The sequence below is a fragment of the Gopherus evgoodei genome, unplaced genomic scaffold (genome assembly GCF_007399415.2).
Source record: "Gopherus evgoodei ecotype Sinaloan lineage unplaced genomic scaffold, rGopEvg1_v1.p scaffold_34_arrow_ctg1, whole genome shotgun sequence".
NCBI classification, from domain to species: domain Eukaryota; kingdom Metazoa; phylum Chordata; order Testudines; family Testudinidae; genus Gopherus; species Gopherus evgoodei.
Genome location: NW_022060016.1, coordinates 3,768,924 through 3,792,551, shown reverse-complemented (window position 1 = coordinate 3,792,551; position 23,628 = coordinate 3,768,924). Strand labels below are relative to the sequence as shown.

Genomic DNA, 23,628 nt, shown 5'->3' with positions numbered 1-23,628 from the left:
TGAGCAGAAAGGTTAAAGTGCTCTCCTACTGGTTTTTGAATGTTATGATTCCTGATATCAGATTTGTGTCCATTTATTCTTTTGCGTAGAGACTGTCCAGTTTGGCCAATGTACATGGCAGAGGGGCATTGCTGGCACATGATGGCATATATCACATTGGTAGTGTGCAGGAGAATGAGCCCCGATGGCATGGCTGATGCCAAGTCTGTCCACATATCTATTCAAGTGACATCATCATAGGACCTAATCACATCAGCCAGGGAGCGGGGCAAGTTGGGTAGGGGGTGGGGTCCTGGGGGACAGTTAGGGTGGGTGGGTCTCAGGAGAGGGTGGTCAGGAGGCAAGGAGCAGGGGGGGTTGATGAGTTGCGGGTTCTGAGGGGGGCAGTCGGGGGCAGGACGTGGGGACCAGTCGGATGGGGTGGACAGGCTGTTTTGGGAGGCACAGCCTTCCCTACCCGGCCCCCGATACAATTTTGCAACCTCAATGTGCAGGGCCAGCTTTAGGAAGTGCGGGGCCAGATTTCAACGGGGCCCTGGCAGGGATGACTTAAAAAAAAACACTTAAAAAAACACATGGGGCTTGTACCCACCTGTTGGCGCTCCAAGTCTTCAGCGGCGGGTCCTTCACTCGCTCCAGGTCTTTGGCGGCACTGAAGGACCCACTGCTGAAGTGCCACCGAAGACCTGGAGCGAGTGAAGAATGTGCCGCCGAAGACCTGGTAGGGAACCAGTTGTTAAGATTTTGGCAGCTCATCACTGCTCCTGCCGCTCTACAGGATGGGCCTGATGAGGCCGCGCGCGCCAGGAAGTGAAAAGCGTTAGGAAGGGGCCACAGCCCTGGCCTGAGGGATAGGTGCAAAGGTGGAGGAAAAAGGTCAAGGCCATGGGTGAGGTGAGATGCAGGATCTATGTCCACTGGGGAGGGGGTGGAGGTGGGGGGAGATCACTGGGATTGGGGCTGTGGGGTCAGGGGTCAAAGGGCATTGGGGAGTAGGGTGACCAGATGTCCTGATAAAATCAGGAATGTCCCGATATTTAACTCGTTCTCCTGCGTCCCGACCGATGTTCAATTGGGACCCCATTAGTCCCGACAGTGTAGGGTCGCCAGGCGTCCAGTTGGTGCGGAGCTGGTTGGCTCCCTACCCGGCTCCACGCAGCTCCCCGGAAGAGGCCTCATCTCCCTCTGGCTCCAAGGCACAGGGGTGGCCAGGGGACTCTGCACGCTGCCCCCGTCATGAGTGCCGGCTCCGCAGCTCCCATTGGCTAGGAACTGGGCCAATGAGAGCTGTGGGGGCGGCGCCTGCCCCAGACTCCTCCTCCCTCTCAGCTTCCTAGGGCTGTGCGCTCCCCTCCCCCCTGGCTCCGGTGGGGGCTGCGAGCCTGTGCCCCCCCCCCACGTGATCTGGTCACCCTATTGGGGAGGCTGCTGAGATTGGAGTCAGAGGGTCAAAGGGCATCAAAGGGAAGCTGCTGTGATCATGGCAGTGGGGTCAAGGGTCAAAGGGCACCGAGGAGAGGTCGCTGTGGCTGGGTTCATTGGTCAAAGGGCAGGAGGCAGCTGTACCATCTCCCCCTCCCCCCTCTCCGGCAGGCAGCACCAGGCGACGGACTCGGTTACCCAGCACCCCCCGCGGCGGCCCCGCCCAGCCCCTTCACCCAACAGAACTACATGCCCCAGGCGGCCTTGCGGTGCGCGCCTGCGCAGTGCGTACCGCCCGGGCAGGGGAAGATGGCGGCCGGGAGGGGGCCGCGCGGAGCTTGAGGGGCCGCGGCTTGGGGCGGGCGGGAGAGTGAGTGAGCGCGGGAAGGAGGGGGGCAGAGTTGGGAGGGAGCTGTCTGTGGGGGGGGTTGTGAGGGAAGAGGGGCAAAGGGGGGAGGGGACCGAAGGGGGGTTTACAATGGGGGGAGGGGACTGGCAGGAGCGGGGTTACAATGGGGGGGGTTGCGAGGGAGGGGGCTGGCCTGGGGGGCCGGAGGGGGGGTTACCGGGGGGTGGCCAGGGGGGAGGGGCGGCCGACGGGGGGTTTATAATGGGGGGGTTGCGAGGGAGGGGGCTGGCCTGGGGGGCCGGAGGGGGGGTTGCGAGGGAGGGGGCGGCCGACGGGGGGTTTACAATGGGGGGGTTGCGAGGGAGGGGCTGGCCTGGGGGGCCGGAGGGGGGGTTGCGAGGGAGGGGGCGGCCGACGGGGGGTTTACAATGGGGGGGTTGCGAGGGAGGGGGCCGGAGGCGGGGTGGCCAGGGGGGAGGGGACTGGTGGGGGGGCTAAAGGGGGCTGCCCTGGGGTGATGTGATCACTGGGGCGGTGCTGATGGGGGCTGGGTTGGGGGGAGCAGGGGGCAGATAGGTATCCCATGGGGGCAGTGGGGCAGGCTGGGGTTCCTGTGGGGTGACAGGGCATCCAGGCCTGGGTGGTGCCAAGGAGGGCTGTGGGTATCTGGGTGGGAGGGTGTTAGGCTGGGGCAGTGGGGTGGCCTGGGCTTTTATGGGGGGGCCAGGGATTGTGTGGGGCAGGGTGCTAATGAGTCTCCTCATTAGCAGCCGGAGCAGAGATCCCCAGGACCTCCTGGGCTGGGGAGAGGGAGCTGCCCTCTCACCCGTCCAGCCCAGGGCACAGACACCTTGGCAGGGGCGCCCTCCCGCTCTCGGCTGGGAACGGCTCACGCACCGGGTGCCCGTGTCGCCATGGCCAGCCGCGCAGGGGAGGGCAGCAATGCCCGCATGAGCATCGCCTCCCAGTTCTTCACCCAGGAGGAGGGCAGCGGCACAGACAGCATGACAACCTCGGAGAGGGTGCGTGGTGTGGGGAACAGGCAGCGAAGGCTGAACATTCAAGTGGCCTGGGACTCAGGCCCTCGTCCCTTTTAGCCAGTTAGCCCTAGACCAGGGACAAGAGAGGTGGCTCTGATCTGGCCCCAGGTCTTGCACACTAGCTGCCCAGGGGTTGGGGGAATGGGATACAGGGCCTTTCGGGCCTTTCCCTGTAGGGGGCGCCGGCTCTATTCCAGCCCCAGGGCAGGGGGAGTGGAACAGGTTACAGTCTATTCACCTCTCTTGCCAATTACAGTCCAGTTTCAAAGCGTATCGTGAATGTTGGGGCCAGGTGACATGCCCCTCAGTGATCCTTCTGTACAATGTGTTCACTGGCTCTGTCAGGTTCTTGCGAGGCAGTGTAGTCCGGGGGCAGGGCACCAGTCTGGGACCTGGCAGAGCTGGTGTCTATCCCAGCTCTGCTGCTGCCCCACTGCGTGACCTTTGGCACATCTCTTCCTCTCCCTGGGCCTGTCTTGTCTGCATGGCTTTTATCCCAGAGTCGCTAATGCAGGATCGGGATGTGTTACTTTTCCTGGTATATTGCACTGGTGCAACCCTGGCGTGGACTCAGCTACTCTGGCATCAAAGTGCCTTATCCTAGAATTCCCCTTCCCCTCACCAATATAAACACCTTTACAATGGTACAGTGGCATCCACGCTGGAGGGAAACTAGACTGGTGTGGCTAGCCTAGCACAATGAGGACCTGATCTCAGGCCCTAGGCACTACCATAATGCTAATGGGACAGGAGGCCGTCACCAGGGCAGCCATCGCCATTTGTTGCGTACCCCTCCCAAGCTACCTGTGTGTAGCCCCTCTGTACCGGGCAGGACTTCTAACTTGGTTTCCGTCTCTGCTTGTGGTGCTGCTTTGTGCCGTATTAGCGGTTAACTTAGACCTGTCCTGAACTCCCAGCCTAGCTTGGCCCTTGAGTGTTGCCTCCTTCTTCAGTTTGCTCCATCTTGCAAGAGATTCCTCGGAGCCTGGCCAGTCTTGAATTCCATTGTGCCTCCTCTCTCTGCAGGTGGTGGATCTGTTAAACCAAGCTGCCCTGATCAGCAACGACTCTAAAATCAACCTCCTCAAACAGGTGAGCGAGAACGCTGCTCCTCCCTGCAGCAATGGGATGACAGTGGGCTGGGATGCAGGGAGCTGGGAAGAGCTGTACAGGGGCACGAGGCTCCGTGCCTGCCTGTCAAAGGTGCAGCCAGCAGGGCCAGGGTCAAATAGCACCAGCTTTTCTTTCATGCCCCCCAGATTCCTGCCCAGCCTTCTCCTGAGGACCCATCTCTCTAGCCATTGGCCCCTCTCTGGCTTCCCCAGGATTCTCTGACTCTGGCTCCTTTCAGGGACAGGACCTGCTGCTGGGCTCACCTGGCTCTGTGAGGAGCTCCTTGGTGTTTCAGAAACGCTGGACAGCGGCTGGGTCCATGGGGCAGGGTGCTGCTTTGGGGGGAGGCAAATGGGCGATAGCTGATGGTGCAAACCCCTCCATCTGCCCGGGTCTCACCCGCTGCTGTTCTGCTTTCCCCACAGGTCCAGGAGCTAATTATAAACAAGGACCCCACGCTGCTGGATAACTTCCTGGATGTGAGTAGCCCTGGGTGCAAAGTTGGGGTGCCGGGGACTCCTCTGAAAACAGCCTTTCCTGACTCTCCTTGTGCCCGTAGCAAGGGCCGGTGCAGTACCACTGGCACTGCAGGCCGTTCACTCAGCAGCCCCCCAACCCTCTGATGGCTGAGTGAGGTGGAGAACTCCTTGGATCGACACAGAGCATCAACTGCCTACTCAGCGGGCCCATGGTGCGGGGGAGGGTTGAGGTATGAGCGGCTGCCCAAAGGCTGCTGGGTTTCCAGCTGGAGCCCGACACCCCTCAAGCTTGCCGTGTCCTGGGCAGTGCCAAGGCTGGCATCTTAGACTGCTCAGTGTCAAATATTCTCACCTGGGCCTAACCTAAAGCTTTCTGCAGCCACCTCCCTGTTCTAGTTCGGGGGCAGCCTAACTCTGCCTTGCTCTTGCCCCCTTCCCCGTCTCGGCCAGCTCTGCTGCCTGCTAGGCAGCTGGGGGCCAGCCCTAACCACCTGCCTCTTCGGCTGCAGGAGATCATCGCCTTCCAGGCAGACAAATCCATCGAGGTGCGGAAGTTTGTCATCGGCTTCATAGAAGAGGCCTGGTAAGAACGGATTTGCTGTTGCCTCCTGGAGCCACTGGGTATAATTCTCCTTCCCCCACAGCTTCCGAGCCCTCAGGGTGCTACAGGTCTGTACAGCACCTAGATGGGGCACCCAGCCAGCTCCTTCCCCACGCCCCACAGACGTCAGCCGCCGCTGGGACTCTTTCATCCCGCTACCTACAGCGTCCCCTGCTGGGAGGGGCTGAGTCTGAGAGCTCCCTTTAGCCAGAACAGGAGTGTCCCAGCAGCAGCCTGCAGAAGAGAAGTCAGCCACCTATGGACCGGAGGGACTGGGCTTTTGCCTGGGGGGTGGCTTCCAGGGCAGGGCAGGTGCTTATCCCTTGTCTCCAGCTAAGATCCCTCTTGTGAGCAGAACTTGGTAGGTTACAACAGGGGCTGTGAAGAGGCAGGACTTCTGGGTTCTATTCCCAGCTGTGGGAGGGGATTGGAGTCAAGTGGTTAGGGCAGGGGGGCTGGGAGCCAGGACTCCTGGGTTCTATGCCTTGATCTGCCATTGACTCCCTGTGTGACCTTGGCGAGTCTCTCCCCCGCCTCAGTTTCCCCACCTGTACAAGGGATGAGGTTTCCACAGAAACCAGTTGCTCTGGTCCTGGATGAGGGTCTGGCTGCTGCAGTAGCTGCTTGCCCCACCTCCAGCCAGCGCTGTGTCTCCCCCCCTGAGTTTGCTGTCTCTCCCCTGCCCCCAGCAAACGGGACATCGAGCTGCTGCTGAAGCTCATTGCCAACCTGAATATGCTGCTGAAGGATGAGAACGTCAATGTGGTGAAGAAGGCCATCCTCGCCATGACCCAGCTCTACAAGGTGGCGCTGCAGGTGAGCCCCCCTCGGCCAGCCTGCGCAGCCCACGCCTCTCCCAGCAGGGGGCGCTGGCTGGGGGAGGAGCTCCTGGCTACTGCAGCCCTGGCCTCTCCCAGCAGGGGGCGCTTCAGGGCGCTGGGTGGGGGAGGAGCTCCTGGCTACTGCAGCCCTGGCCTCTCCCAGCAGGGGGCGCTTCAGGGCGCTGGGTGGGGGAGGAGCTCCTGGCTACTCCAGCTCCAGCAGGAGGTGCTGTGGGGAGAGCGCCCGGCTACTCCAGGCCCGGCCTGTCCCCACAGGGGGCGCTGTGCTCAGCAGCCGGCCTTGTCAGTGCTCAGTGGCTGGCCTCGGTGCTCACCCCTCCCTTCTGGCTCCCGGCAGTGGATGGTGAAGTCCAAGGTCATCAACGACCTGCAGGAGGCCTGCTGGGAGATGGTGTCGGCCATGGCCAGCGACATCATCCTGCTGCTGGACTCGGACAACGATGGCATCCGCACCCACGCCATCAAGTTCGTGGAGGGGCTGATCATCACACTGTCGCCCCGCATGCCCGACTCGGACGTGCCCAAGCGCCATGAGAACGACATCAGCCTCGACCGCATCCCCAAGGACCACCCCTACATCAAACACAGTGAGTGGGGGCCCAGCGGGGCTCTCGGAGCTGGGTCGGGTGACCCACTGGGGTCCCGCTGGCTGCCTTGGCACACGGCCCTCTAACAGCCCTTGCCCACCCCAGCCTGCCTTCTGCTGCGCGGCCTATGGCTTGTGGCCTGTGCCATGACCCCGCCCGCTCCTGCCTTTCAGATGTGCTGTGGGAGGAGGGCAAGGCGGCCCTGGAGCAGTTGCTAAAGTTCATGGTGCACCCGGCCATCTCCAGCATCAACCTCACGGCGGCGCTGGGCTCCCTGGCCTCCATTGCCCGTCAGCGGCCCATGTTCATGGCCGAGGTGATCCAGGCCTACGAGACCCTGCATGGTAAGTGCTGCCCCTCCCTGGCCTGAGCTGCTGGGCCCAGCACTGGGCCTGGGGCTTCCCCTGGGCTTTGTGTGCGTTAATGATCGAAATCCCAACGCTTGACCTGACTCCCAGCCGCGCCCCCCACTCCCTGGTCAGGAATAGAACCCAGGAGTCCTGCCCCTCCCCCGCTTTGCACCCACTCCCTACCCAGGAGTCCTGACCCTCAGCCCCTCCCTCGCCCTGCACCCTACTCAGAGCCAGACCCCAGGCTTAGCTCAAGCCTCCGTCCTAAAGTGGGGCCCTTCTAGGGTAGCCCCCCTCCCGCGTACCTGACGCCCCTTCCATGTCACCCTCCCGCCAGCCAACCTGCCGCCGACACTGGCTAAGTCCCAGGTGAGCAGCGTCCGCAAGAACCTGAAGCTGCACCTGCTGAGCGTGCTGAAGCACCCCTCGTCCTTCGAGTTCCAGGCGCAGATCACCACCCTGCTGGTGGACCTGGGCACCCAGCAGGCCGAGATCACCCGCAGCATGCCCAGCCTGAAGGAGCCGCGCAAGCGCCCGCGGGATGACAGCGACCCGGCCCTGAAGAAGATGAAGATGGGTAAGGGGACGGGGCGGGGTGGGCCTCGCTCTGCTGGGAGGCCCCATTTAGCAGCAACCGTTCCTGGGGGTGGGGTGCCTTGGGAGAGCGGGTGCAGGCAGCTGAGAGCTGTCCGGGGGGCCCCCTGAGCAGCGAGTTTGTCCCAGTTCCCAGAGGGAGGTGATCAAGGGAACAGCTCAGTTACTCCAGTCTCAGCCTCTCCCAGCAGGGGGTGCTGTGGGGGCATGGGAGCACTGGCATCCCAGACATCATCTCAGTTGGGCTCCTGGGTGCAGCCTGCGCATCAAAGTGGCGGATCCAGAGGTGCGGAGCAGCCAACTTGTCCTTAGAGGTGGAGTTTCTAAGGCAGTGAAATCCCTCTCCAGGGCTGGGTAAGGTTGGCAAGGGGCAGCGTGTGGGGCGGAAGCTGCCTGCCCTCTGCTGGGGCCATACCAGCTGTGGACCCTAAGGTGCTGGTCCCAGGGGCTGCCGGGAAGGTGTAGCTCTGTGTGCACACGGCATCTGCTCTGCGGCACCTGCCAGGAGCCTGCCCTCTGCTGCCAGGCCCAGAATGGGGATAGCGCCGGACCTGGCTGTCTGGGGCTGGTAGTGCCCTCGACTCTAACCCCAGGCTTTCCGGCACAGAGCCACCTCTCGGGGAGGATGACGAGGATAAGGACCTAGAGCAAGCAGCCGCGCCGCCACTGAAGCCCTCTGCCCAGACCAGCACCCATTCGGACACGGACATCACAGCCGAGTTCCTGCAGCCCCTGCTGACACCAGACAATGTGGCCAATCTGGTGGGTGAGGTTGGGCCCTGGCTCGGTATTGGCCTCTGAAATGGACAGCCCTCCCGACACGCTGCCGGGGGACGGGTGTGTTGGGCTGCAGCTGCCAGGCCTTGAGCAGCGGCTCCTGTTCTGGCTCACAAGCCAAAGAGTGTCAGGCCTGCTGGACGGGAGACCTATGGGGAAATCCAGGGGGTTCAGGGCATGGGACAGCTCAGCAGGAGGCGCTCTCCTCTTGCAGTCAGTGCTGACCTCAATGCCATGGTGCATGGGGTCGCTGTGCTGTGGGGAATGGGACAGGGGGCTCAGCTTGGGGCAGTCTCACCTTGCAATCAATGCTGACTCCAGGGGGGTGCTGGGCCGTGGTACGGTTGGGCGGGGGCTCGGCGGGGGGCGCTGGGCCGCAGGGAGCTGGGGCGGGGGCTCGGCGGGGGGCGCTGGGCCGCAGGGAGCTGGGGCGGGGGCTCGGCGGGGGGCGCTGGGCCGCAGGGAGCTGGGGCGGGGGCTCGGCGGGGGGCGCTGGGCTGCGGGGCAGTTGGGGCGGGGGCTCGGCGGGGGGCGCTGGGCTGCGGGGCAGTTGGGGCGGGGGCTCGGCGGGGGGCGCTGGGCTGTGGGGCGGGGGCTCGGCGGGGGAGCTCAGCAGGGGGCGCTGGGCTGCAGGGAGTGGGATGGGGGCTCTGGGCTGCGGGGAGCAGGGCGGGAGCTCAGCAGGGGGCGCTCTCTGTTGGCCTGGTGGGAAGCTGGGGGGGCCTCGCTGCTGGAAATGGCTCTTGGCCTCAGCAAGCTGGTGGGGGGCTGGGCCTAGAGCGCAGGGCCTGGGGCCCATAAGAGCAGCGCCTTCTGCAGGGTGCCCCCCCCCCCCCCGCGGGCTGCGTCACAGCCATGTCCTGCCTCTCCTGCCCCAGGTGCTGATCAGCATGGTGTACCTGCCCGACACCATGCCCGCCTCCTTCCAAGCCACCTACACCCCTGTGGAGTCGGCTGGCACAGATGCCCAGATCAAGCATCTCGCCCGCCTGATGGCCACCCAGATGACAGCTGCAGGGCTTGGGCCAGGTATGTCTGCTGGGGGGAGTGGGGGGCTCCCTTGTAGCACAGGTAGAGCTTTGGGGGAAGGGGAGCTAACGACGGGGAGACCTCAGACTCGTGCCACCTCCCCTGCTTATCGGCTCCCTGCCTCCTCAGCCTTCAGGAGCCCTCCCCGGCCACAAGATTCCTTGCCGCCAGCTGGGGGCGGGGGATGCAGGTCGGGAGTGAGGGGTGCAGGCAGAGCTGGGGGGAGCCCAGGGCTGGGCTAGCAGGGGGCTGCGGGTCAGGAGTGAGGGGCACTGGCTGAGCTGTGGGGGGAGCCCAGGGCTGGGCTAGCAGAGGGATGCAGGTTGGGATTGAGGGGCACAGGCATAGCTGGGGTGGGGCTAGGCTGGCAGGGGGCTGTGGATTGGGATAGAGGGGCATCAGCTGAGCTGGGGGTAGCTGCAGCTCGTTTCCTGCCTCCACTCTCCTTTGCCTGGGGGCCAAATGGCTCTGCCTGGCCTCGCGAGGGCACCATGAGTGAGACGGCTCCTTGGCACAGGCTCCTCTCCCCGTCCCCCAGGCGTGGAGCACACCAAGCTGCTGAAGGAGGAGCCGAAGGAGGAGAAGCTGGCGAAGCCCGAGAGCGTGCTGATCAAACGGCGCCTGTCCTCGCTGTCCCAGGGGCAAGCCATCTCCGTGCTGGGGGCACAGGGCTGCGTCACTATCCTCCTGGAGCAAGAGGCCCCCCAAGCCAAGCGGCGGCCGGAGCCCATCATCCCGGCCACCCAGCCCAGGTGAGGCCTTTCGGGGGAGAGCGCTCAGGGTCTGTGCTGAGCAGGGTTTGTAGGCTCCCGGGAGGTACCCCAAGAGGTCGCCTGGCAGCGCTGCAGGGCTGCCTGGCAGCGCTGCAGGGCTGCCTGGCAGCGCTGCAGGGCTGCCTGGCAGCGCTGCAGGGCTGCCTGGCAGCGCTGCCGGGCTGCCTGGCAGCGCTGCCGGGCTGCCTGGCAGCGCTGCCGGGCTGCCTGGCAGCGCTGCCGGGCTGCCTGGCAGCGCTGCCGGGCTGCCTGGCAGCGCTGCCGGGCTGCCTGGCAGCGCTGCCGGGCTGCCTGGCAGCGCTGCCGGGCTGCCTGGCAGCGCTGCCGGGCTGCCTGGCAGCGCTGCCGGGCTGCCTGGCAGCGCTGCAGATACTAACAGGCACTGATCCCTGATGGGGTGAAACCTCTCCGAGCAGGAGTCTGCCCATCAGACTGGGCAGAGCTCCCAGCGGGCAGCAGGGGTTGCTGCGGAAGAGCCAGCTCTGAGTCCCTGCACCAGAGCATCATAGAAACGTAGGCCCGGGAGGGACCTCGAGAGAGCAACTAGGACCACGTAATAACTCGCCCACCCCTGCCAGCTGTTCATCCAACCTGCTCTTAAAAACCTGCAGGGACTGAGATTCCGACCCTCCCTGGGCTTAGCTACCCGGACAGGAACCTGTTCCTAATGTCTGACCTAAACTGCCCTGGCTGCAATTTTAAGTCCATTGCTTCTTGTCCTGTCCTCAGAGGTTAATGAGAACAATTTTCACCCTCCTCCTTGTAACCACCTGTTATGTACCTGAAACTGTTATCATGTCCCTGCTCAGTCTTCTCTTCTTCAGACTTAAACCCAATTCATCCAGTCGTCCCTCATAGCTCATGTTTTCTAGCCCTTTCATTGGGTTTGTGGCTCTTCTCTGGACTCTCCAATTTGTCCACATCTTTCCTGAAACATGGTGCCTAGAACTGGACACAATCCTCCAGCTGAGGCCTAATCGGTGCAGACTAGAACGGAAGAATGACTTCTCTTACAACACTCCTGCTAATACAGCCCAGAATGTGTGCTTTTTTTTTTTTTTTTTTTTTTTTTTTGCAACAACGTTACACTGTTGATCATATTTAGCTTGTGATCTGCCCTGACTCCCAGATCCCTTTCCGCAGTGCTCCTACCTAGGCAGTCATTCCCCATTTGTACGTGTGCAACTGATTGTTCCATCCCAAGAGGAGTACTTTGCATTTGTCCTTATTGAATTTCATCCTATTTCCATCAGACCATTTCTCCAGTTTGTCCAGATCATTTTGAATTTTAATCGTCTCCTCCAAAGCCCTTGCAACCCCTCCCAGCTTGGTAACATCCGCAAACTTTAAGTGTACTCTCTATGCTGTTATCTAAATCACCGATGAAGATATGGAACAAAACCGATCCCTGCGGGACACCACTCCATGAGCCCTTCCAGTTTGACTGTGAACCACCAATACCACTGGGAGGGCTTTAGGGCAGAGAAGAGGCGCAGAGGTTATGGCACTTTGTCCTGGCGGGAGCCGTGCAGGCTCCTATGGGGTCCCTCACGGGGTCTCTCTGTGTCCTCATTGTTTACACACCTCTCTGCCCCCTCCAGTCTGTTGTCCTCCAGCTGCCAAGCCCTGTTGAGTTCCTGGTCCTGCCTGAGCCCCCTGCTATGGTTAATGGTCAGGCACTGATTTCTCCCAATCCCCCATGACGTGTTGAGCCGAGCCAGCTCTTGATGGCATGTTCCCATTGCCCAGATGCCTGGGGCCTTGCTGCTGTGCTTGGTGGGTAGTGCTGCCAAGCCAAACGGATAATCTGAGGCGTGGGTGGTTTGTGAGAGCGTTACAAACCGTGCCCCCCTCCGGCACTGAGCCGCGCTTTAACTCCCCGCTCTAGGCTGGCAGGCGCCGGCGGGCGCAAGAAGGTTTTCCGCCTGAGCGACGCAATCAAGCCGCTGACGGACGTGCAGATGGAGAAGCTGAAGCTGGGAGCCGTGAAGCGGATCCTGTGCTCAGAGAGAGCCGTCGTCTGCAGTGGGGCGGCCCAGGTAGGCACCGGCTCAGCCGCAGCGGGGCAGGGTCTGGGTACCATCCATGCCTGACCCTCCCCTTCTCTCCTTCCCAGGCCCGTGTCAAGATCCTCTCATCCCTGGTGACCCAGTTTGACGTGCCCCTGAAAAGTGAGGTCTTGGCCTTCATCCTGGACGACATCCGCAACCGGCTGGACCTGGCCTTCGCCTGGCTGTACCAGGAGTACAACGCCTACCTGAGCACGTACCCGTCCGGCTCCCTGGAGAGCTACGATGAGTGCCTCATCGGCCTGCTCTCCGGCCTGCAGGAGAAGCCAGACCAGAAGGATGGGTGAGTGGCCTCGCTGTGGGGGCAGAGCTTCAGGGGGGAGGAGTTGAGAGGCGGAGCCTTGCCAGCCTGAGTCATTGGTCTGGACCCAGATTAGCCTGGGTTGGGGACATGCTCCCTACCATCTCCTGGTGTGAACTTAGCCTATACCATGAGCTGTGACCCTGCTGGGATGTCAGTGCTGCGAGCTTCCTCCCAGCAGTGCCTAACTCGGGCTCCAGGGCTGCGAGCTTCCTCCCAGCAGTGTCCTGCCTGCAGCAGCTAGGGCTCCATCAGCGTGACCAGCGCAGCATAACTAATGCTCCTGCTGGGACCAGCTCCCTGCCGTGTCATGGGACTGCCAGTCTGGCCCTACCTGCCGTGCTAGGAAGGGTTTCCAGGGGGCAGGTGTCCCCATCACACAGCAGTGAGCATCCTCAGTCCATCCCAGCGTGGGGGTGCAAGGGCTCTGGAGCCAGCACTCTCAGCTGGAGACATCTGCCTGCACTTCCTGTCCTAAACATCCTGGATAATGCAATGGGGCAGGGGTTCTCTCCCTTTTCCGGCCCTGGCCCACCCCAGAGGTGGCTGCATCTCCGGGGCAGGCGAAGGGCCCCTTTTCAAAGGGAACCTGGGGGCCACAGCCCGGTGGTGATGGTCTGTGTGTGCGCCTCTTGCAGGATCTTCACCAAGATGGTACTGGAAGCCCCATTCATCACAGAGAGTGCCCTGGAGGTGATCCGCAAGTACTGCGAGGATGAGGTGGGTTCGAGGAGCAGGGAGGGGAGAGCGGCTATTAAAGAGACACCGTCCTTGCCTAAGGAGATCCTAACCGAACCCACTGATCCTTCTTGCAGAGGGGCAGGACGGGGCTGGCATCTCCCTGTCACATGGTATGTGCACCCAGTATCTGTGGGCAGGCTCCTGTGATTCCCGCCTCACCGCCTGCGTCCCTCGCCTGGCACTTGCCTGTCCACATTAGATCGAGCTCCTCCGGCTGAATGCATAGAGCTGATTCCCAAGCCTGTGCGGGGGGTGGGGGGTTCCAAGCCGAGCCCTGGGGGACCATCTGCTCACTGACGTGGTCTCTCGCAGAGCCGCACCTACCTGGGGATGTCCACCCTCCGAGACCTGATCTTCAAGCGCCCGTCCAGGCAGTTCCAGTATCTGCACGTGCTGCTGGACCTCAGCTCCCACGAAAAGGACAAGGTGCGTCAGGCAACCGGGAGCCGGTGTCTTGTGGTATTGTCCAGCTCCTCTGTGCTTTCATTCAGCCCGGCTCGCCCCCTGAGATACTGCCTCAGGCTAGCTTCCCGCTGCCCTGGCTGCGAAGTCTCAGGAATCCTGCCGATGAGACCCGTAACTCAGCTCCTCACTGCTCCCCCAGCGGCCTGAGCGAGACGGAGAGTTCCCAATGGCGTCCTAGCCAGATCCCAGCCCTCTGTCCCCCAGCAGCTAATCAGGGGTACGACTGGAGCGCTCGTGGGGCATTGCTGTGCAGCTGTCTTCAGCTGCCCCCTGCCCCAGAGGTGGCTGCCCCTCAGTGCTGGGTGAGCACTCCCCTCACACACCACGTCTGCCCCGCAGGTCCGCCAGCAGGCGATCCTCTTCATCAAACGCATGTACGAGAAGGACCAGCTGCGGGAGTACGTGGAGAAGTTTGCGCTGAACTACCTACAGCTCCTGGTGCACCCCAACCCCCCGTCTGTGCTCTTCGGCGCCGACAAGGACACAGGTAACAAGGTGGGGCCATGCATGGGGTGGGGACGACCAGTGAACCTGGGCTGCTGTCCTGAGGGGACACTTCTCACTGTCACTAGCTGGTGGGTCAGATCTCCCCTACTGCGCTGGGCTGCGGCACCAGCCATGTGGGGGTCCCCCAGCCTGGTACTGGTGGCTCCTTCCCACTCGGTCATTAGAGGAAGGAGGCCTGTGCTTGTAGCCACGGTGAATCCCAGGGCATCTCAGGCCCATGGCTGGGTTCTGCCCACGAGCTGGCATTACCGTGGTTAGCGCTCCTACCCTGCTGTGCCGGTAGTCGTCTGCTGCTTCCATAGCCGATGATCCGAGAGCCTCTCCTTAGAGTTAATGGGGCCAGCTGCTGGCCCCTTTCTGCAGTCTGAGCCCGTCCCTCAGTTCCCTGCTGGGCTGTCGCCAGAGGTCGGGGCAGCTGCTGCTCTTTCCCCTGGTTCTCCAACTGCGGTTGTTCGCTGGGAGCCCCACGACCGATCTCCCTCCCTTGTCGTGCAGAGGTGGCTGCTCCCTGGACCGAGGAGACCGTCAAGCAGTGTCTGTACCTCTACCTGGCCCTGCTGCCGCAGAACCACAAGCTGATCCACGAGCTGGCGTCGGTCTACACGGAGGCCATCGCTGACATCAAGCGCACTGTGCTGAGGGTCATCGAGCAGCCGGTGAGCACGCCGGGAAAGGCTCTGCAGGGACCCCCTGCAGCAGTACAGGGCTCTCTGTGCAGGTGGGACAGCGAACTGTAGCCACTGCAAGGCCGACCCCAAAGCAAAGGGGCGTCGGGACCTGTTGACTTGGAACTGTCTGAGCCCAGGGCTGGAGACTGAATTCCAAGCTAGGCTCTTGGGGCAGGGGCCATCTTCATGCTGTTTGTACAGCTCCTAGCACCGTGGGGGGCTGCTCCATGACTGGAATGCCTAGATGCTCCCATAATACATCTAATAGCAAAGCAGAAGTACAGTGCCTAGCACAGTGGGGTCCTGGCTGTGACTGTGGTTCCTAGGCGCTACCGTAATACATCTAATAATGATTCAGGCAGATGGGTCACACTTTCTATTAAGGTTCAGGTTAGAAATAAAAGGATTAATGGATGATTGACAGCTGTCTTAAAGCTGGGTTGATCAGCTGTTCTGGAGTCCAGAAACCCCAGTTGGAAGGGGCCCCCATGCACTGTGGCCGGGCCAAGCAAACCTAGCCCCAGCCCTGACGGGTTTGTCCAGCCTGATCTTAAATCCTCCAATGACGAGGATCCCTCGGCCTCCCTGGGAAGGCTGTTTCGGAGCCGAACTCCCTGAGAGCTGGAAAGTTTTTGTCCTAATATCTCACCTCAGTCTCCCTTGCTGCAGATTAAGCCCATTGCTGCCTGTTTTCCATGTCCACTGAAGGGAGGACAATTGATCCCTGTCCTCTGTCTACCAGCCCTTAACGAATTTGACAACTGTTCTCCGCTCCCTGCTCAGGCTTCTTTTCTCAAGGCTAAACGTGCCCAGTTTTTTTTTTTAACTTTTCCTCCTAGGCCAGGTTTTCGAAACCTTGGATCGTTTCTCTTGCTCTTCTCTGGACTCTCTCCAGTTTGTCCACATCTTTCCTGAAATGTGGCACCCAGAACTGGACCCTGTTCTCCAGCTGGGGCCTACCCTGGGGCCAAGTACAGCAGGGCAGTTATACCCCATGTCTTTCCGTTAATACACCCAGAACAACGTTCGCCTTTTTCACGGCTGCATCAGATTCTTGGCTCACATTCAATATGCGATCCACCCTAACACCCACCCCCTTTTCAGCAGTACGACCCTCTGATTATTCCCCATTTTGTAGCTGTGAGTTTGATTTTTTCCTTCCTAAGTGCAGTACTTTGCACTCGCCTTGATGGAATTTCTTTTTGCTGAATTCTAACCCTCTCCTCCAGAGCGCTTTGCACCCCTCCCAACTCAGGGTCAGCTGCAGGTTTTATAAGCACACTCTCCACCCCATTCCCTGGGTCAGCAATGAAAATACTGAAGCGGACCCAAGACCGACTCCTGTGGGACCCCGATAGATACATCCTCTCACTTGGGCATCGAACCATTGATAACGGCGCTTTGTGCCCCCACCTTATCGTAATTCCATGTAGAGCGCATTTCCCTAGTTTGCTTCTGGGACTGTCAGGTGGGACTGTGCAACCTGACTAAAATCAAGCTGCATCCTGTCTGCTTTCCCCTACCTCTGAGATCAGTAACTGGTGGAGGAGGAAATGAGGTTGGTTTGGGATTATTTGTTCTTGACAAATCCATGCTGGCCATTCCGTATAACCCTGTTATCCCCCAGACTGCTCCTGACCATGGCTCAGAGCCATCTCTGGTGAGCAGCCAGCCTGGGGTCTGTGATCTGCTTACAGCCTCTGTCCATCCCCCTTTGCCTTTTCTGAACAGAGCCTAAAGCAGGAGCGTCCCATGCAGACTCCAGCCTCTGGCGGGGAAGGTACAAACAAAGAGCATTACCTGGCCGTGCTGCACGGATCGGGTTAGGCAGCTGCTGGGCCACCTTGCAGCAGGGTGGGGAGGGTCCCAGGGGGATGGGGGTTTGGGGTACTCAGCTGCATTCCACTGGCTGGGTTCCCTTGGGGATTGGCTGGGGGGTGGGGCCATGGCCATGTTGCGTGTGCTGACTTGTCACAGTTGGTTCCTTCCCCCGCGATCTGTGGTGATTATCCTCTGAGACTGCCTTTTCTGTCTCTCCCCCTCCTTGGCCAGATCCGCGGGATGGGGATGAACTCCCCGGAGCTGCTGCTGCTGGTGGAGAACTGCCCCAAAGGGGCCGAGACCCTGGTGACCCGATGCCTGCACAGCCTGACGGATAAAGGTATCAGTGCCCTGCCCCGTGCTGCCACTGTTATTCCCCGGCGGGCACCACCGTCCAGATGAGTGGGCATTCAGAGGGTTAGAGCAGGGCTGCTGTCTTTTCTCCCTGGCTGGCTACCCTGCCCCGTGCCTCAGTTTCCCCTCAAATGGGACTGTTGCTTCCCCAACTGTTCTTCACCGCCGGGCTCTCCTGCCTGTTCTCCAGCCCTTCCCCCAGCACTGACCTCCCCTTGCTCTCGCAGTGCCCCCTTCTCCTGAGCTGGTGAAGCGAGTTCGTGATCTCTACCACAAGCGGCTCCCAGACGTCCGGTTCCTCATCCCTGTCCTCAACGGCCTGGAGAAGGTAGGACCCCATGGGGCCTGGCAGGCGCTGCTGAGCCAGACAGGGCTCCTGGCGTCTTGCCTGGCCCAGCTGCTGCCACAGCAAGAGTAGGGGAGTGGCTGGACAGTCACTGCCTAGGGGAGACTGTTCTTATGGGAGGCAGTAGGCTCTAGTGATTAGAGCAGGGGAGGTTGGGGGCTGGGAGCCTGGACTCCTGGGTTCCATTTGGAATGGGGTCTAAGTGGTGAGAGCGGGGTAGGGGGCTGGGAGCAATGACTGCTGGGTTCCATTCTCGGGGGGATGGCATCTAGTGGATAGAGTGCAGGGGGAGCGGGGGCTGGGAGCCAGGACTCCTGGGTTCCGTTCCTGGCTTTGTCACTGGCTCGGTGTGACCCCGAGTCCATCGTGTCCCCTTGCTGTGCCTCAGTCTCCCCTGTGTTAAATAGGCCAGAGGGTCATGTGGCATAACCGATATCTGCCAAGCTCTCCCTCTCTCTTCTCCCTGCTCCAGAAAGAGGTGATCCAGGCTCTACCCAAGCTCATCAAGCTGAACCCTATTGTGGTGAAGGAGGTGTTCAACCGCCTCTTGGGGACTCAGCATGGTAGGTGCCGAGCCGAGGGGCTGTGATTTCTCTGTTCTGCAGGGCCAGCTGCCAACATGATGCTGGGAGATGGACTGGCGCCGACAGACCCTGGGGTGGGGGCAGACAATGGTGCCATGACACTGAGTGGGAGGACAGTTGGGGGTCAATCCTGCCACATCCATTCCAGGTGGGGGTAGGAGCTTCACGGCCCAGCCAGGGAGAAGCCTGAGCCTGGGAAGTTTCAGGAACCCCATCTCGTGTGTCTCTTGTGGGGAGCCTGGGGGAGAAACCGATCTGGGCAGCAGGGCCCTATGCTGCCCAGCACAAGCTTCCCACTAGGGCACAGTGGGTCTGCACAGACAGCCTGGCCTCCCAGCTCAGCCTCCCTCTCTTTACCCTGTGTAGGTGAAGGGAATTCGGCCGTGTCCCCCCTGAACCCCGGGGAGCTGCTCATCGCCCTGCACAACATCGACTCCGCCAAGTGTGACATGAAATCCATCATCAAAGGTAAGGGGGTGCCAGAGGCCTGAGTGAAGTCAGACAGCGGAGATGGCTGCGTCTGCTGAGCCAGCCCTTTGGCTGCCTGCGCCCCTGCCCTGCTTTCACTGTTTTGCCTCTTCCTCCTTCCCCTTGACTGGCAGCAGGCTGGCCCACGGGTGGGAGCCGGGACTTCCGGCTTCTCGTCTCGCACCCACTGGCGACCTGCTCCCTTCTCTACCTCTTCGTGTGTCTCAGCCACACCCCCAAATGCCCGGCGGCCTCGGCTGAGGTCATCTCTTCCTCCCACAGCCACCAACCTGTGTTTCGGGGAGAGGAACGTCTACACGTCGGAGGTGCTGGCCGTGGTGATGCAGCAGCTGATGGAGCAGAGCCCCCTGCCCATACTGCTCATGAGGACAGTCATCCAGTCGCTGACCATGTACCCACGCCTGGGCGGCTTCGTCATGAACGTCCTGTCCCGCCTCATCATGAAGCAGGTGGGAACCTGGCCCTGCGGCGCCTCCTGCAGCCTGGCCAGGCAGCCTAGCGCTGGGACCCCGGCACAAGCTAAGCTGGGTTGGGTTAGCCCCCGGAAATCCCAGGGCTTCTAAAGAGTTTATGGAGGGATGGTATGATGCAATAGCCTAATTTTGGCAATTAATTGATCTTTTGAGTTTTAGCAGTAAATATGCCCAATGGCCTGTGATGGGACACTGGGTAGGGTGGGATCTGAGTTACTACAGAGAATTCTTTCCTGGGTGCCTGGCTGGTGAGTCTTGCCCACATGCTCAGGGTTTAGCTGATGGCCATACGTGGGGTTGGGAAGGAATTTTCCTCCAGGGCAGATTGGCAGAGGCCCTGGGGGTTTTCGCCTTCCTCTGCAGCGTGGGGCACAGGTCACTTGCTGGAGGATTCTCTGCCCCTTGAAGTCTTTAAACCACGAGTTGAGGACTTCAGTAGCTCAGACATGGGTCAGGGGTTTGTGACAAGAGGGGTGGGTGAGATTTTGTAGCCTGCATTGAGCAGGAGACCGGACTAGAAGATTGTAATCGTCCCTTCTGACCTTCAAGTCTGAGGACATGTCTACATCTAAAATTTTGCAGCGCTGGTTGTTACAGCTGTATTAGTACAGCTGTATAGGGCCAGCGCTGCAGAGTGGCCACACTTACAGCAACCAGCGCTGCAAGTGGTGTTAGATGTGGCCACACTGCAGCGCTGTTGGGCGGCTTCAAGGGGGGTTCCGGGACGAGAGAGCAAACCAGGAAAGGAAACCAGCTTCGCCGCGGTTTGCTCTCTCGGTCCCGGAGCCAGCCAGCAAACCGCAGGGAAGGAGACCTGCTTGCTCGGGGTTCCGGGACCGAGAGAGCAAACCGGGAACGCCGCGGTTTGCTCTCTCGGTCCCGGAGCCAGCCAGCAAACCGCAGGGAAGGAGACCTGCTTGCTCGGGGTTCCGGGACCGAGAGAGCAAACCGGGAAAGGAAACCAGCTTCGCCGCGGTTTGCTCTCTCGGTCCCGGAACCCCGAGCAAGCAGGTCTCCTTCCCTGCGGTTTGCTGGGTGGCTCCGGGACCGAGAGAGCAAACCGCGGCGTTCCCGGTTTGCTCTCTCGGTCCCGGAACCCCGAGCAAGCAGGTCTCCTTCCCTGTGGTTTGCTGGGTGGCTCCGGGACCGAGAGAGCAAACCGGGAAAGGAAACCAGCTTGATTACCAGAGGCTTCCTCCTTCCACGGAGGTCAAGAAAAGCGCTGGTAACTGTCTACATTGGATTACCAGCGCTGGATCACCAGCGCTGGATCCTCTACACCCGAGACAAAACGGGAGTACGGCCAGCGCTGCAAACAGGGAGTTGCAGCGCTGGTGGTGCCCTGCAGATGTGTACACCTCCTAAGTTGCAGCGCTGTAACTCCCTCACCAGCGCTGCAACTTTCTGATGTAGACAAGCCCTAGGTCTATGAGTGGAGGGGGGGGATGATCCACTAGAGGGCGCTTGTCTTGCTGGGCCCTGTTAAGCCAGTGCCCTGGAACTAGGGAGCTCTGGAGCTGGCATTGTTATCTTCCGGCTGAGCCATCACCCCAAGATCCCATCGCTGGCTTCTGTTGTGTCCACTGTCCTGGCCCGTTCCTCCTCTCCTTTCTTCGGCCTCCCTCAGCCCCACTCCTTGCACTTAGTCTGCACTTCTTGTCCTAAACTACCATGCGCTGGTGGCATCTAGCTGTTGACCAGCTGGTGAGTTCCTCCCCAGAGGTGGCCGCATCCTAGGGCCAAGGAAAGCAATTTCTCCGAAGTAGCTGGGGGAGGGGCAGCTCTTCGCCTGTCCCCCAGACAGCCCAGGTCTCTCCATTTCTCAGACCTCCTCCCCCTCGGGCGCGGGCTCTGGAGGTGCATGTGACAACACCTGGCCTCTGCCCTGCTCCAGGTGCACCTTGCCCCCTCGCTGCTCTGCCAGCCAGCCTGGCTCTCAGCACTGCCTCTGGGTGGGCATCTCCCCAGCTCTGAAAGGGCTGTGATGGGGATACAGGTGGCTGGCTGCTTCCCAGCAGAGGGACGCCTGGCTCATGCCCCAGCAAAGCCCTGGCCAGAGCGAGGGTGACCCGCTGACGTGGAGGGCTGGCTGAATTGGCTGCCCCTTGTGCCCACATGGGTGTGGGGGGGAGGGCACAGTGGAAAGGCCCCTCTCTTAACTCTCCCCTTCGCCTTCCCAGGTGTGGAAGTACCCCAAAGTGTGGGAGGGCTTCATCAAATGCTGCCAGCGCACCAAGCCCCAGTCCTTCCAGGTCATCCTGCAGCTCCCTCCGCAGCAGCTCAGCGCCGTCTTCGAGAAGTGCCCCGAGCTGCGCGAGCCCCTGCTGGCCCACGTCCGCTCCTTCACCCCGCACCAGGTACTGGCCTGCCCCCTGGAGGGCAGAGGGGGTCGTGCAGGAGACTGGGGGCTGAGTGTAATCCTGGGGGGCGGGGGAGGGCACACAAGTGATGGGGGGGGTATGCAGCTGCCCTCCCCTTTAATAATTAGGGACAGACTGCAGGCCCGAGCATGCAGTGCTTCCCTTCAGTCTAACCAAGGTGGGGGTGTAGGGAACGGAGCTTTCTTTAGGGTTTGTTCTCAGCCAGTTCCCTCAGGGCTCCAGCACCCCCACCATCACCCTCCTGCCCCCCCCCTTGCACTGGGGCAGGTGGGGAGTCAGGCTGCGAGTCACCAGCCCTCAGCAGGAGGAGGGTGGCCCTAGTCCCAGCATCTCTTGGAGCCTGGTGCAAGTTTGCCCCCTAGTGTGCTGGGCTCTTTCCCTGTTTGGTTGTGTGTCCCCCCAGCAGTGGGGCTCCCATCTCTCCCCTAGGGGACACGAGCCCCCCGGGGCGGCTGTCAGCCTGTGCTCAGCCTTAAACTCACCTGCTGCGACTAGGGACTGCTCCCCAGGGCAGCTCTTCCCCCATCCCAGGGTAGGTCCTTACGGGCTGGCCTCTCGCTCCAGTTGGGAGCTGGCTGTTCCCAGGGCAGGGGAGAGGCTGGAGCCCCGGCCCCAGGCAGCAGGCACTGGGTGCGTGGACCCGTGCTCCCGCACGCTTCGCTCACCCGACCCCTCTTTCCCCTCCCCACCCTTCACAGCAAGCGCATGTCCCCAACTCCACCATGGCCATCCTGGAAGCCAGCAGCAAGCAGGAGGTGGAGGTGAAAGACTCCCAGCTGCTGGAGGAGGTGAGCGGAGACGCCTGGGCTGGGAACCGGGCCGGGGAGGGAGGGAGTCAGTGCCTGAAGGCACAGAACAGAGCCGTGCGCTCAGGGAGGTGCTGTGGGAGGACTCTCAGACCAGCCCCGTGGTTAATGCTCTGCTGCAGAGGCCTAGGGTCCGTGGGCCGGGCCTCGTCTATTCCCCCCGCAGGCTGGCAGGGAGCGGGGTCCCCAGCCCAGTCTCTCTGAGGGGAGTCCTTTGCTACCCCAACTCGAAGGGATGGGGAGGGGTCCCTTCCCTGGCTGACGGTGCTTTGTCCCTGGGCAGGAGGAGCTGGAACCCGTGCCCCTCCTCCCACGCATGTCCCAGGACATGATCGCTCTGCGGCTGGCCCAGGAGAAGGCGCTCAAACGCCAGCTGGAGGAGGAGCAGAAACTGAAGCAGCCTTCCAGCCAACCACGCCCTGCCCACGCCCTGGCACCGCTGCCTCCCGAAGAGCCCATGGACTTCCGGGAGGAGGGGCCCGAGGTGGAAACGCCCACCATCTTCATCAGCATGCAGGAGGAAGAGGAGGGTTCAGGCGGAGATGGGTCCCTGTTGGACTCCAGCGTGGAGGGGCCCCTATCTGCAAAGGTACGTTCTGGGGGCAGGCGGAGGCTTGGCAGAGCTCGTGCGTGGAGTCAGGGATGCACCCAGCCAGGGTCCCATTAACCCCCTGCTGGCCTCAAAGCTTCCTACTTCTTGGCCCCCAGTGTCCCCTAGCACAGAGGAGGGGTACAAGGAGTGCTGCTGGGTACCGGGGGCCCTCCCCAAACACTGCAGCATCAGGGGCCCTGCCCCATGGTGGTCAGTGTGGCTCCCCCACTGAACCCCTGTGCAGCCACTGGTTTCATTGGTCAAAGGATGGAGCCAAGGACCTGCCCAGTGCCTTTAGCCCTTCTCCTTCCTGCCTGAGGCTGGGAAACTGAGGCTAATGTAGAGATCTTGGGGGGAGGGGGATTGCCCCAGGATGAATGAGGGACAGTTGAAGAGATCCCAGGTGGGGATGACATGATCCCCTTGTGGGGGTCAGAATGGCAGTTAAAGCTAGAAGCCAGCTCAACAATGGGTCCCTTAGTCTGTCCGTCTGTGGGGCTGGGGTGTCTCCATTCATGAGGCATCTTATCTGCCCCCTTTCCCTGCCCCACACCAGGAAGTGAAGAGCAAGGAGGCGGGAGCCAGCAGCGCTGCTGAGGGGGAAGCCGAGAGCAAGCCCGAGAGCCTCACGCCGGACGAGCCGGTACCTGGCGGGCCCCAGCCCATCAGCCAGCCGGAGGAGCTGCCAGAGCCTGGCAAGGAGCAGGAGCAGAAAGCAGAGAGCTGATGGGGTGATGGGGCAGTGCCGCCCCATGGAGGGCAAAGATACTCTGGGGGGAGGGTGGGGAGGAGCAGAAACTGCACAGCTAAGGGCCTGGCTCTGGGCTAAATAAAGAGTCGCTGTTCCTGGGTCCTTCTGCCTCCTTGTCTCCATGGGGCGCGTCCTTCCCGCTGCCAGGTCCATCTCCCTGACCCTCCGGAGCAGCCTCCCCCAGGGGAGAAAGGGAGCTGGGGGGGGCAGTGGGTGGGGCCTGTGGGGGGGCTGAGGGAGGGATAGTGGGTGGGGACGGGGGGGGCTGGGGGGGGCTGAAGGAGGGTAGGTGAGGGATGGGGGAGGGATAGTGGGTGGGGGCTG

The 23,628-nt window shown here is 61.5% G+C and overlaps 1 protein-coding gene across 3 annotated transcripts; it reads left to right on the top strand.

The window, feature by feature from the left end:
* The first annotated feature begins 1,770 nt into the window (after positions 1-1,770).
* On the top strand, positions 1,771-23,406 carry LOC115641418 (symplekin-like). Of its 3 annotated transcripts, none has more exons than XM_030544568.1 (27): positions 1,771-1,792; positions 2,542-2,793; positions 3,838-3,903; positions 4,350-4,403; positions 4,913-4,986; positions 5,694-5,820; positions 6,184-6,433; positions 6,607-6,777; positions 7,121-7,360; positions 7,985-8,139; positions 9,033-9,183; positions 9,701-9,935; positions 11,845-11,995; positions 12,073-12,308; positions 12,965-13,046; positions 13,380-13,493; positions 13,872-14,019; positions 14,535-14,695; positions 16,760-16,868; positions 17,110-17,210; positions 17,701-17,791; positions 18,179-18,280; positions 18,563-18,750; positions 20,955-21,131; positions 21,854-21,943; positions 22,245-22,550; positions 23,110-23,406. In XM_030544568.1, the coding sequence occupies exons 2-27, from the start codon at positions 2,686-2,688 to the stop codon at positions 23,278-23,280; spliced, it is 3,858 nt and encodes a 1,285-aa protein (XP_030400428.1). In that variant the 5' UTR covers positions 1,771-1,792; positions 2,542-2,685; the 3' UTR covers positions 23,281-23,406. The 3 variants fall into 3 exon arrangements, with proteins under 3 accessions (XP_030400428.1, XP_030400430.1, XP_030400427.1); XM_030544570.1 differs by having other exon boundaries at positions 1,777-1,792; positions 2,539-2,793; positions 9,722-9,935; XM_030544567.1 differs by having other exon boundaries at positions 1,777-1,792; positions 2,539-2,793.
* Positions 23,407-23,628: the final 222 nt, after the last annotated feature.